The sequence below is a fragment of the Saimiri boliviensis genome, chromosome 3 (assembly GCF_048565385.1).
Source record: "Saimiri boliviensis isolate mSaiBol1 chromosome 3, mSaiBol1.pri, whole genome shotgun sequence".
In the NCBI taxonomy this organism is placed as follows: Eukaryota; Metazoa; Chordata; class Mammalia; order Primates; family Cebidae; genus Saimiri; species Saimiri boliviensis.
In genome coordinates this window covers 50,983,159-50,995,993 of record NC_133451.1, presented here as the reverse complement: position 1 = coordinate 50,995,993, position 12,835 = coordinate 50,983,159, and the positions used below count along the sequence as shown (strand labels likewise).

Here is a 12,835-nt window from a genome sequence, read left to right as displayed (position 1 = left end):
TGACATTTCCCTTTCTTTTATTCAACAATGGAGCCTAATTGCAGTAGCAGTTTTTACCTTGTAGCCCTAGGTGTGACTTACCAAATTCTGAGAGGAATTACGTTCTGCTACAAGATTGTGGTATGAAGCCAGTTACTGCGGTTACTCACATATGCAGCCAGTACTGGGACCAAGCTGCCTGAACTGAGATTAGGCTTTGATGGTACCAGCTACTCTTGACAAGGACTGTCTCTTCTGTTTTTAGAAAAATTACATTAGTGAGAATTCCTCATTCCTTATAATCTAAGGCAACATAGGGCTGTCTAACCAGAGTTTATCTTAATCCACAGACATGTTTTCTACCCTATGATACATACTTATAGCAGAGAACTCTGAAGTTTACATATATGACCTTTTGATCAACATGTGCTACTTCTAACTTGACATTTAAAAGCTACTTTTTAGCTGAGGACTCCTCTTAGATCTTTTCACAGTAGTAGCTACCTTCCTCACAGTTACCATGTAGAACAATTGTTGCGTCCTACAGTGCTGGGTGATGAACTGGGTTCTTTCACAATCTCTTCCAACTGCAAACTACTATACATTGTCGGATCTTTGTAGTAGCTCATAAACCTGATTTGCTCTGAGTCTCCTATTATACGTCACACAAAAAACATGGAAGTTCCTGTAGAAATTGTCCTGCAGTTTTGAGAGGCTATTAATGGGAGTGTTACTGCATATGATTCTAGAATATAAAAGGCTGAAAGAAAGCAGCTGTTATACTACTTGGTTGGAGTAGCAGTCAAGTCAGAACAGACTCAAATAACAGTGACGACTGAGATTGCTATGAAAATATGAGGTACTCCTAGCATAATGAATGGATGTCAGACTCAAACTGCCTGGTGTGACTCTACCATATAACCTTGGGTGTTACTTTTTTCTTTTTTAACCTTGTATTAATACCTACTACCTCATAGAACTGTAAGGGTGACAACAATGCCTGGCTCCTGTTTAGCTACTTAAGGCTTATCTCAAATATTTATCAATGTTTTTACATCAGCTTTAGAAATTGGTCTATCAATACTGGTAATTTTATATAACACACAAGGAAAAACAAGCACTAGTCATACCACTTTTATTTATGTTGTATCTATGTTACATTGTTTATTCAATAATAGAAAAAATATGAATACATTCATAGTATTCTCTTTTAATTGGGTAATTCCACATTGTCAAATATTGACTGTTTTTATATTGGGTGTCTTACCCAATTAAAAAAAAAAACAGGTAGAATGACCTGGCAGACAGTTCTTGTTGTACCATGTTATGATATAACAGTAATATTGTATACGTCTCTCATTTTTAAAAAAAAACAACCAAATTTTGAAAAGACGGATGATTAAACTACTGCTTACTGGCTCAGGGAAATGTTTTAAAAAATAGAAATTAATTCGTTCTTTCCCCAAGAAAAATGTTAAGGTAAACCTCTTAAAACATTGAAGTCATCAAGGAGGGAATGTGTATTCCTCAAAGAGGGGTCAGTGCTGAAAGAAAATCACATGGCAGACCCCACTGCACAGTGGCTCTGCACCAAAACAGAAATGGGGACCACAGTAACATAATTATGCTGGAGAGAAGAAAAACCCACACTGAAAAGTCAGGTTTCTTTTAAAACTCCTTGTTACAAATAGAATCAATGATTATATCTCAGACTTAATATTTTCATTAAATGGGTCTAACTCACAAATCAGTGCTACAAAATACGGTATTTTTCCATCACTTTTAGTTGTAATGTACACTATGTACAGAAAGATAACATTACCTATTTTAAACTAAATACAGATGAACAAATAGCTTGTTAAAAACCAGAATCAGGGCTTATAAATAATGCAGAAAATGCAAACGCCAAAAACACGATGCCTCCTATGATTGTCACTGGAAGAGAGAAGAAAAAAGTCAAATACTGCCAAATTCCTGTATGTTGATGCTGTACAAAATGAAAAGGGAGCCGATGAGGCGGCCAATTATTCTTCCAATCTAGTAAACTAACCTTAAAAACAAGCTAGAATCACTTCAACCCCATTTACATAGCAAGGAACAACACTTAATATGCTTGACTCTGAACAGTTAAGAATCGGGTTTTTCTCCAGCACTGTTTTGAGAAGTAACAGGATTGTACTAGATCCAGAGAGTGTTAACAAGCTATGGCAGAACTGTAACTCATTTTTAAATCCAGTTATAAAAGAAAATGTTCAAGTCTTATGACTAGCCAAGAGACAATTCTTCCATCTCTAGACCTAACTGTAGCTTCATAGGACATTTTCAGCAGAATCAGTACATATGGTCTCCACATAGGATTCCAGCTTCTAAGACACGTATTTAGGCCGGGCGCAGTGGCTCACGCCTGTAATCCCAGCACTTTGGGAGGCCAAGACAGGTGGATCACAAGGTCAAGAGATCGAAACCATCCTGGTCAACATGGTGAAACCCCGTCTCTACTAAAAATACAAAAATTAGCTGGGCATGGTGGCACACGCCTGTAGTCCAGCTACTCGGGAGGCTGAGGCAGGAGAATTGCTTGAACCCAGGAGATGGAGGTTGCGGTGAGCCGAGATTGTGCCACTGCATGCCAGCCTGGGTAACAAGAGCAAAACTCTGTCTCAAAAAAAAAAAAAAAAAAAAAAGACACGTATTTAAAGCCAAAAATTTCTCATACTTCCACATGACAATTGTTTTACTAAGATAATATGTTGACAAGAAGCTACTAGGAATTCAATAAAGATGACTTTGTATTTTGCTAACTTCTACAAAGTTAGTAGTTGTATTTGCTAACTTCTACACTGCATATATATGGTGAAAAAGTCCATATATGCAATGCCAGGAGTAATGCCTCTAAGAGATGGTAGGTAATTACAAAGACCAAGTATACTTCAGAAGCAGAAATTTAAATCATGAAAGCTAATACCCTTTAATCTCTCAGTGATTCTAAAATGTTAAGTAGTACTTGATTTGTAATTTTAAAGACTTACCAGTTCTGACAGAGATTTTCTGTGCTATCATTCTTCCTCCGATTACTGCCAGTCCCGTGCACAGGGAGTGCCCCACAGTCCCACCCACGGCTACACCATAGGGGTCCTGGAAGCAAGCATGACAGCATTAATTCAAAACCAAGGCAACCGCTGCTTGAGAACCGTTAACGATATAGAAGCACTAAAAATGGAGGCCAACAATTAAAAAGCATAGTTATAAAAATTCAGTTGTATAACAAATTTATGAAATGTGTAACAGCCGCCTGAAGGAATATGTACATAAGACTAGACCTACAAGTTGAAATAACCCTCATCAATTAGTAAAGCTGAAATAATCCTGAAATAAAGCTAATCGAACTGTTCAGCATTTATTAAACTTCCTTCACAGGCGATACGTAGCACTGCTGTGACAGACAAGTGCTAGGGAGGATTGTAAGCTAGACACCTGTTCCCTCAGGTACCGTTTGGTACTGTGAGAAAACTCAGTCAAACCTTTGCAGAACAGCATGCCACTGCTTCCTGCGAACAGAAACCCCGCCCCAGTGCCAGGAACAAAGGATTTATCCAGTAAACCCATGCCAACCGAGCAAAGCAGGCACTCAGATTCAGGGAGAGGGGGTATATGGTCAAAGTCTGCCAGAAAAGATAGCCCTGAAGAATGAGCAGGGGGTAGTGGGAATGTGATGTTGTTTGGTGGGAGAAGGAACACGCTAAGTAAAAAGCAAAAGCCAGCAGTACCAGACGACCAGCTGCAGGGCACTTGAGCAGTTCACAAAAGGAGGTCATGAGGGTAGGTGGGAGCCCAGGTTAGGGAGGACCCTATCAACTTGGAGTTTAGACTGTCCTCAGACACTTAGTTTTTAGCTGGAAAGTGACAGAACAGATTTATGCTTGAAAAGTCCAGTGGGGCAGTGCAGTGGCTCATGCCTGTAATCAGAACATTTTGGGAGGTTGAGGCAGGGAGACTGCTTGAGCCTGGGAGTTTGAGACTAGCCTAGGCAACACAGTGAGACCTTATTCTCTACAAACAAAATTTTTTAAATTAGCCAGGAATCCTAGCAAGCACAAGTTGGTCCCAGCTGCTCAGGAGACTGAGGTGAGAGAATCACTTGAGCCCAGGAGGTTGTGGCTGCAGTGAGCTGTGATTGCTCCCCAGCCTGGGCAACAAAGCAAGATCCTATCTCAAAAACTTTTTTTTTTAAAGACGGGGTTTCACCATATTGGTCAGGCTGGTCTTGAACTCCCGACCTCAGGTGATCCGCCTGCCTTGGCCTCCAAAGTGCTTGGATTACAGGTGTGAGCCACCATGCCCGGCCCAGAAATTTTTTAAAGGTCTGGTGGAGAGAAAGAACTGGAGGGGAATGAGAATGAAGGAGGGGTATCCACTGGGATGCTATTACAACAGCCCTGGAAGAAACAGCCTTGGCCTGGATCAGGGTGGATGATCATAGGCAGAGAAGAGCAGGTGAATTTGAGAGAAATTAAGAAAGCAAAATTAACATACCTCCATGATAGATGAGTAATAGGCTTTATGAAAAAAATACCAGAGCCAAGCCTAGTGGAGCCAGCCACTCAGGAGGCTAAGGCAGAAGGATCGCTTGAGGCCTGGAGTTCGAGACTAGCCTGAGCAATACAACAAGATCCTGTCTCTTAAAAATAATAATAATAATAATGGTGCAGTGGTTTGTGCATGTAGTTCCAGCTATTCAGGAAACTGAGATGAGAGGATCGCTTCAGCTAAAGAGTTCGAAGCTGGCCGGGCGCGGTGGCTCATGCCTGTAATCCCAACGCTTTGGGAGGGCGAGGCAGGTGGATCACGAGGTCAAGAGATCGAGACCATCCTGGCCAACATGGTGAAACCCTGTCTCTACTAAAAATACAAAAAATTAGCTGGACGTCGTAGCACATGTCTGTAATTCCAGCTACTTGGGAGGCTGAGACAGGAGAATCGCTTGAACCCTGGAGGCAGACGTTGCGGTGAGCCAAGAATGCGCGATTGCACTCCAGCCTGGGCAACAAAAGCGAATCTCTATCTCAAAAAAAAAAAAAAAAAAAGTTCAAAGCTGCAGTGAGTTATGATCACACTACTGCACTACAGACTCCATTCTGGGTGACAAAGCAAGACTCCATCTCTTACTTTAAAAAAAAAAAAAAAAAATGAAGCATGACACCCAAGTTTCTCTCCCACAATTCTTTGGATGAATTATGGTAAGACCAATGTGACTTTTAAAGTTAAGAGTCAACTGAATTTAGGTGAGCGTGGTGGCTCACATCTATAATCCCAGCACTTTGGGAGGCAGGCAGATCACTTGAGGTCTGGAATTTGAGACCAGCCTGGCCAACAGAGTGAAACACCATCTTTACTAAAAATACAAAAACTAGCCAGGCTTGGTGGCAAACGCCTCTAATCCCAGCTATTCGGGAGGCTGAGGCAAAAGAATCACCTGAATCTAGGAGGCAGAGATTGCAGCAAGCCAAGATGGCGCCATTGCACTCTAGCCAGAGTGACAGAGCAAGACGCTGTCTCAAAACAAACCAAAAAAAAAAAAAAAAAAACAAGAAAAAAAGACAATAATCCTGGTATAGAGAAAGCAGAGAGAGAAGAATGTTGATGGCATAATCATGAGGGACAAAGGCAGCATTTCAAGGAAGGACAGAGAAAGAAGGGTCCACAGGAGACAGCAGGTGAGGTGGCCAGGCAGTCACCTCCTGTGAGGACCAAGGGAGGCACCACTGAAGGCCACAGGGAGCTCAAAGCACAACAAGATTCCTGGTGAGGCCAGAAACTGGGTTCCCTGGGCTAAGTATGCAAGGAGAGCAGAGCCAAGGCTTATTCCCATCACTGCCAAGCCCTCTGACACTGCAAGAGGGGAAGAGTGGGATTTGGAAGAGATGCAGAATTGAGGAAAGGGGTTTTTTTTTTTTAAAGGATGAGAAAAAATTGGTACACACTAACAATGCTCACAAAACTGGGCTGGAGAAAGGCAAAATCGAAGCGTTATCATAAGGGTGGGATTCAAAATAAAGGAGGGCAGAGGGGGCTGCCACTGTGTGGGTGAGAATGAAGAAAGGGAACTGCCGCCACTCTGAAGGAGAAGGGAAGGCCCGCTGCTGGCCAGTGTGTGTGCAGGGGGGAAACTGGTTGAAGCATCCACTGTGAATGGAAGAGTAGGACTACATTTCCCAAATTCTACTTGTGTATTATAAACTGCTACCAAAGAAGATGGTTCTATCTGAAAGTGATATTTAGGCCAGGTGTAATCTCCGCACTCTGGGAGGCCAAGGTGGGCAGATTGCTTGAGCTCAGGAGTTCCAGATAAGCCTGGGCAACATGGCAAAACCCCGTCTCTACAGAAAATGCAAAAATTAGCCAGGCGTTGTGGCGGGTACCTATAATACCAGACTTGGGGGTGCTGAGGTGGGAGGATGACTTGAGCCCAGGAGGTGGAGGTTGAGGTGAGCTGAGATCGTGCCACTGCACTCCAGTCTGGGTGACAGAGCTAGACCCTGTCTCAAAAAAAAATTGTTTTTAATTCACTAGATTAAATAAACTAAACTAATATTAAACTAGCTGCTTTAATGTAGGATATTTCGGTCTTTATTTATCTGTATACTGAGTCTTTTTATTTTTTAAGATGGAGTCTTGCTCTATCACCCAGACTGGAGTACAGTGGGCACGATCTCGGCTCACTGCAACCTCCCCTTCCCAAGTTCAGGCAATTCTCCTGCCTCAGCCTCCGGAGTAGCTGGGACTACAGGCGTGTGCTAGCACACCTGGCTAATTTTTGTATTTTAAGTAAAGAAGGGGTTTCACCATGCTGGCCAGGCTGGTCTCGAACTCCTGACCTCAGGTGATCTGCTCGCCTCAGCCTCCCAAAGTGCTGGGATTACAGGCATAAGCCACCATGCCCAACCCTTGAGTCTTTAAAAACAAAAACAGAGATATGTTATTTGCCAAATTTGACTGAATATCTTCCTTCCCCCTTACCTTTTTTTGGCTTAGAACCAATTCACATCTCAAAGGACACTAGGATTATGTGAAATCTAACTTGGGAACATTAAATCATGTTGGAAGCAAAGACAAAACTGCACACTACAATGGCCTGAACTAGACAATGCATGGTTCATAGGAACTTACCAACAGAAGTAGAAATACTAAGGGAACGGAAACCGAACATTTTGCCCTTTAAGAGCTCATTAAATATCCCGGCAGTGCACTTAGTATGGTAGCGTGGTTAAGACCGAGTGTACCATGTGGGGGACTGTGCTAGATACCCTGCATGTGTTATTTCATCTACGAAACAATCCATAAAGCAGGTAATCCTCATTTTTGGATAGAGAGACACAGGGAGGCGCAGTAATGTGCTCATACAGCAAGAGACGCAAACCTAGTCAGCACGTTCCATGCTGCTAGAATGAACCAGGGTGTCTCAGAGGTAGGGAACCTCAAGCCTTTCACAAATCACTCTACGGCACAGAATCTATGCCATACAGAACAGAGAAAAATGCAATTGATTCTGCTGTCATAACTCACCCTGGCAGAACCACTAACACCTCAACAAAACGGTCACTTACTTTTGAATCCCAATTCTGGCAATCTGAAAGCCAGTAAAAGGCAAGAAATAAAGAAGAATATAGGGAACAGCCATTAAAGTTATACATATAGATAAATAACTGGTTTTTATTTTTTCAGATGGAGTCCCACACTGTCACCCAGGCTGTGGTACAGTGGCGCAATCTCAGCTCACTGCAATCTCTGCCTCCTGGGTTCAAGCAATTCTCCTGCCTCAGCCTCCTGAGTGGGTGGGACTACAGGCGTGTGCCACCATGCCCAGCTAATTTTTTTGTATTTTTAGTAGAGATGGGGTTTCATCATGTTGGCCAGGATGGTCTAGAACTTCTAATCTCAGCTGATCCACCCGCCTCGGCCTCCCAAAATGCTGGGATTACAGGTGTGAGCCACCACGCCCAGCCATATATATAACTTTTAATTTAAGACAGTGTCTCACTCTGTCACCTAGGCTGGAGAGCAGTGGCACGATCTCCACTCACTGACATCTCTGCCTCCTGGGTTCAAGTGATTCTCATCTCAGCCTCCCTAGTAGCTGGGATTACAGGTGGTTGCCACCATGCCCAGCTAATTAAAGTAATATTTTTAAAGAAAGTTTGTTTTAGGGGAAACAAATGAAAATCAAAGTTCCTTTTCTTTCCCCAAAACACAGCATTTTTGAGGCTTCTCTGACAAAATAGCCTTTCCCATCTATCTTAGTCCTGGCCTTCAACTTTTTTTTTTTTTTTTCAGATGCAGTTTTACTCTGTTGCCCAGGCTGAGTGCAGTGGCGGCATCTCGGCTCACTGCAACCTCCGCCTGCCAGGTTCAAGCAATTCTCCTGCCTCAGCCTCCCAAGTGGCTGGGATTACAGGCGCACATCACCACACTCAGCTAATTTTTTTTGTATTTTTAGTAGAGATGGGGTTTCACCATGTTGGCTAGGCTGGTCTCGAACTCCTAACCTCAGGTGATTCACCCACCTTGGCCTCCTAAAGTGCTGGGATTACAAGCATGAGCCACCATGCCTGGCCTTCTTTTTATATTTTAAAAGTAAATCTCAGGCCGGGCGCGGTGGCTCAAGCCTGTAATCCCAGCACTTTGGGAGGCCGAGGCGGGTGGATCACGAGGTCAAGAGATCGAGACCATCCCGGTCAACATAGTGAAACCCCGTCTCTACTAAAAAAAATACAAAAAATTAGCTGGGCATGGTGGCACGTGCCTGTAATCCCAGCTACTCAGGAGGCTGTGGCAGGAGAATTGCCTGAAGCCAGGAGGCGGAGGTTGTGGTGAGCCGAGATCGTGCCATTGCACTCCAGCCTGGGTAACAAGAGTGAAACTCTGTCTCAAATTAAAAAAAAAAAAAGTAAATCTCGGCCAGGCGCGGTGGCTCACGCCTGTAATCCCAGCACTTTGGAAGTCCGAGGCGGGTGAATCATGAGGTCAACAGATCGAGACCATCCTGGCCAACATGGTGAAACCCCGTCTCTACTAAAAATACAATTAGCTGGGTGTGGTGGCACGCACCTGTAGTCCCAGCTACTCGGGAGGCTGAGGCAGGAGAAATGCCTGAACCCAGGAGGCGGAAGTTGCAGTGAGCCAAGGTCGCACCACTGCACTCCAGCCTGGCACCTGGTGATGGAGTGAGACTCTGTCTCAAAAAAAAAAAAAAAAAAGTAAATCTCCTTTTAAAATTTCTCCATGTCACTGAAATGATGTTGAAGAGTGAATATTCTAAGAGCTATACAGAGATCTGTAAATAGTTGAACCAATTTTCTGCTGGACTATTAGGCTGTTTCTAAATTTTTACTAAGTTGCAATAATTATAAGTAGTCTGTACAACACTCAATTTCTTTAGTGTAACAGATTAACCAAAAGCTATACACTTTTTTTTTTTTGAGACAGGGTCTCTCTGCCACCCAGGCTGGAGTGCAGTGGCATGAACACAGCTCACTGCAGCCTCAACCTCCCAGGCTCAAGCAATCCTCCCACCTCAGCCTCCTGAATAGCTGGGACTACAGGGGCATACCACCATGCCCAGCTAGCTATACATCTTTAGGACTTTAGATATTTAACACCAAAATGACCTTCAATAATATTATACTGATTTATAGTCTCAGCAACTATTTAAAAAGCAATTCTATAAGAAAAAAAATCAAGTCAAGATGACAAGTATCACAGCATCATTCTGGCAAAACCAATGGGAAGAGGATGAGTGAAAGGAGCCTAACTGAGCTTGGATAAAGAATTTCATCTACAGAGAGCAGCAACTGGGAGAAGGCCAATTTTACAGAGTGGCAGAATTATCAGATGTAAAATAGTCACGTGAAGGAATGCCTTGGCCCATTCTGACCACATCCAGTGTTTTCTGGAACAAAGTAGTATTAATTACGTTTCACTTTAAACAGTCTTCTCTTAAATACACTTACCTCTCTTGCTGCCAATACAATCGTAGTTAATTGAGAGCGATCACCCCATTCTGCTAAGAATGTTAATGTAAGAGCTTGAACAAAAATGGGTGAAATAAAATGCAACCACTTTTTCTGAGGTACTATTGTGCTTGTTCCTGTTTCGACATCTCCTGGTCCATTTAAAAGTTTGGTTCGTTGAAACTAAAATAAATAATAAACAAATGAAAGTAAGCATAGGAAACAAATCAAAACAGCACACAAATCACTTGATTTTTCTTTTTCAAAATGTTTACATTCTATGAAATATGCTCCAAAGAAACTTCATTTATGTGACCCCCCAACCTCCTGTCTGAACCACTGGTCTCACACAGCAAACAGAGGCTATAGTCTCAATTCTTCTGTTTCTCCTCAGCTGAACAAACCAAACAGTATTTACTGCTCTGCTCACTTACTATCCTAGACAAGATAGGAGTAACATGTAAAATTGTAAAACACAGTTCCTGCTTTTCAGGAGCTTATAATCAATCTAATTAAGGAAACTGATTACCTGTGTTCAGGATTCATCTCTCAGCTTCCTTTCTCTACTACATTCAAACCACGCCCGTATGAGATCACAAACAGCTAAGAATAGAACTAAGCAAAGTAAGCTATTTTTTGTAGCCCACGCATATCACACAGATGGGGCCACTGAGAAACCTCTAGAGAGTATTTATTCCTAGCTGAGTGCCTTTTTGGTCCAGATCAACAGTGCCATGGCTTACTTCTTCATCTTTCTTCTTCAATTCAGCCTGAACTTCTTCCAGTTCCTCTTGACCTTCATCAGGGCTCATCTTTAATCCTTCCCGCAGCATTCTAATGCCGAAAATGGCAAATAACACAGTTGAAACATAGTATGTATAGACCCTGGGGATGACTGTGGTGGCATAGCCAAACAAAACTGAAAAAAATGCAACAGTATGTTTGTTAATGAGTGTGTATCACGACCGACTAAAGGAACAGTTAACTTCAGAAATAATAATTTACCACCGGTAAAAGAAAAATGGTTCACATTAGAAGCTAATCTAGTATGTAATAACCTCAAATATTTCTACTTCTTTCCCTCCACCAATAATAAACCCTTAGGTCTAGCCCAGGTCTAACACAGCTTACCGAGAAGCCAGTGGTCTAGCTGAAGACTGCACATCTTCCATAGAGACATTAAATAAGATAATGAACTCCTTTCCGGCATGCTCAGCCAGAGGCTGGCTTGGCCTTATATTGTACAAGGCATAGTACCCAAGATAGAGGTTAGCTTTGAGGCCCTCTAAAGAGTTGACATTTATTTATTTATTTATTTATTTATTTATTTATTAAAGACAGGGTTTCACCATGTTGGCCAGGCTGGTCTTTGAACTCCTGACCTCGGGTGATCCACCTGCCTCAGCCTCCCAAAGAGCTGAGATTACAGGCGTGAGCCACCACACCCGGCCAAGACCTGAAATTTTATAACCTGGAAGCCACACCACTTTCATATTAGTGGTATTTCTTCACAAATCTTTAAATTACAAACTTCTAGTGAAGAATCATGACAAGATTCTCACATAGCAAGTTGCAAACTCTGCTCCTTTGTAACTATTTAAAATAAGTACATCTTATAAAAAAAAAACTAAAAATCCTTATAACATATATTAAAATAATGTTACAACAAGCTCAAACATTCAGTACCACTCTTTGCCACTAATAAAAAGAAAGACATTTGTGTAAGTTATATAAAAAATGATGCTCGGGGCCGGGCGTGGTGGCACACGCCTGTAATCCCAACACTTTGGGAGGCCGAGGCGGGTGGATCACGAGGTCAAGAGATTGAGATCATCCTGGTCAACATGGTGAAACCCCATCTCCACTAAAAATACAAAAAAATTAGCTGGGCATGGTGGCACGTGCCTGTAATCCCAGCTACTCAGGAGGCTGAGACAGAAGAATTGCCTGAACCCAGGAGGCGGAGGTTGCAGTGAGCCGAGATCGCGCCACTGCACTCCAGCCTGGGTAACAAGAGCGAAACTCCATCTCAAAAAAAAAAATGATGCTCGGAACTATATCAAGAACTCAAGTCCTAACTGTGAAACACAAGTACATCAGTAATGCTAATTCAGTAATTCAAACTTAAAAATTTAGCTGGGCGAAGTGGCATAACCCCAGCTCTCTGCGAGGCCATGGTGGAAGAACTGCTTGAGCCTGGAAGTTTGAGACTAGCCTGGGAAACACAGTGAGACCCTGTCTCATAAACAAATTAAAACCATTATGTAAGGAACAGAGGACACGACCATACATATCTAATAAGAACAATTACTCTGGCCAGGCACGGTGGCCACAGCACTTTGGGAGGCTGAATCGTGTGCATTACTTGAGCCCAGGAGCTTGAGAGCAGCCTGGTCAACATGGCGAAATCCTGTCTCTACAAAAACAAAAATACAAAAATGCAAAAATTAGCCTGATTTGGTGGGACACGCCTGTGGTCCCAGCCTACTAGGGGGACTGACTAGAAGGATCACTTGAGCCCAGGAGGTTGAAGCTACAGTGAGCTGTGATCACTGCATCCCAGCTTAGGCGACAAGAGTGAGATTCCCATCTCAAAAAAGAAAAAGAGAAAAAAAAATGAAAAGAGAGAGAAAGAGAGAGAGGAGGAAAGAGGGAGAGGAGCGGGGGGAAGAGAGAGAGAGTGAGAGCAAGAGAATGAATTACTCTTTAACCAGCTCTTTTTATAAAATGGGTGCAACACTAATAAATCTGCCTGAAAATTAAATGTGTAACTTGTATGTAAATAATTCCCTACATTATTTACATTCAGAAAAGATTTTAAAATCATGGTTAGAAACGTAGCAAACCTG

The 12,835-nt window shown here is 42.5% G+C and overlaps 1 protein-coding gene across 2 annotated transcripts in view; it reads right to left on the bottom strand.

Annotated features, from left to right (window-relative positions):
* Positions 1 to 1,097: 1,097 nt before the first annotated feature.
* Positions 1,098 to 12,835, bottom strand: part of TMEM165 (transmembrane protein 165) — a 34,588-nt gene continuing 22,850 nt past the window's right edge. For both annotated transcript variants that reach the window (XM_039468238.2, XM_074396147.1), the window contains 4 exons: positions 10,730 to 10,905; positions 9,987 to 10,169; positions 3,009 to 3,114; positions 1,098 to 1,914 (listed from right to left, as the gene is read on the bottom strand). In XM_039468238.2, the coding sequence (XP_039324172.1) occupies positions 1,838 to 1,914; positions 3,009 to 3,114; positions 9,987 to 10,169; positions 10,730 to 10,905 (542 nt within the window). In that variant the 3' untranslated portion in view covers positions 1,098 to 1,837. The remainder of the gene's footprint in view (positions 1,915 to 3,008; positions 3,115 to 9,986; positions 10,170 to 10,729; positions 10,906 to 12,835) is intronic.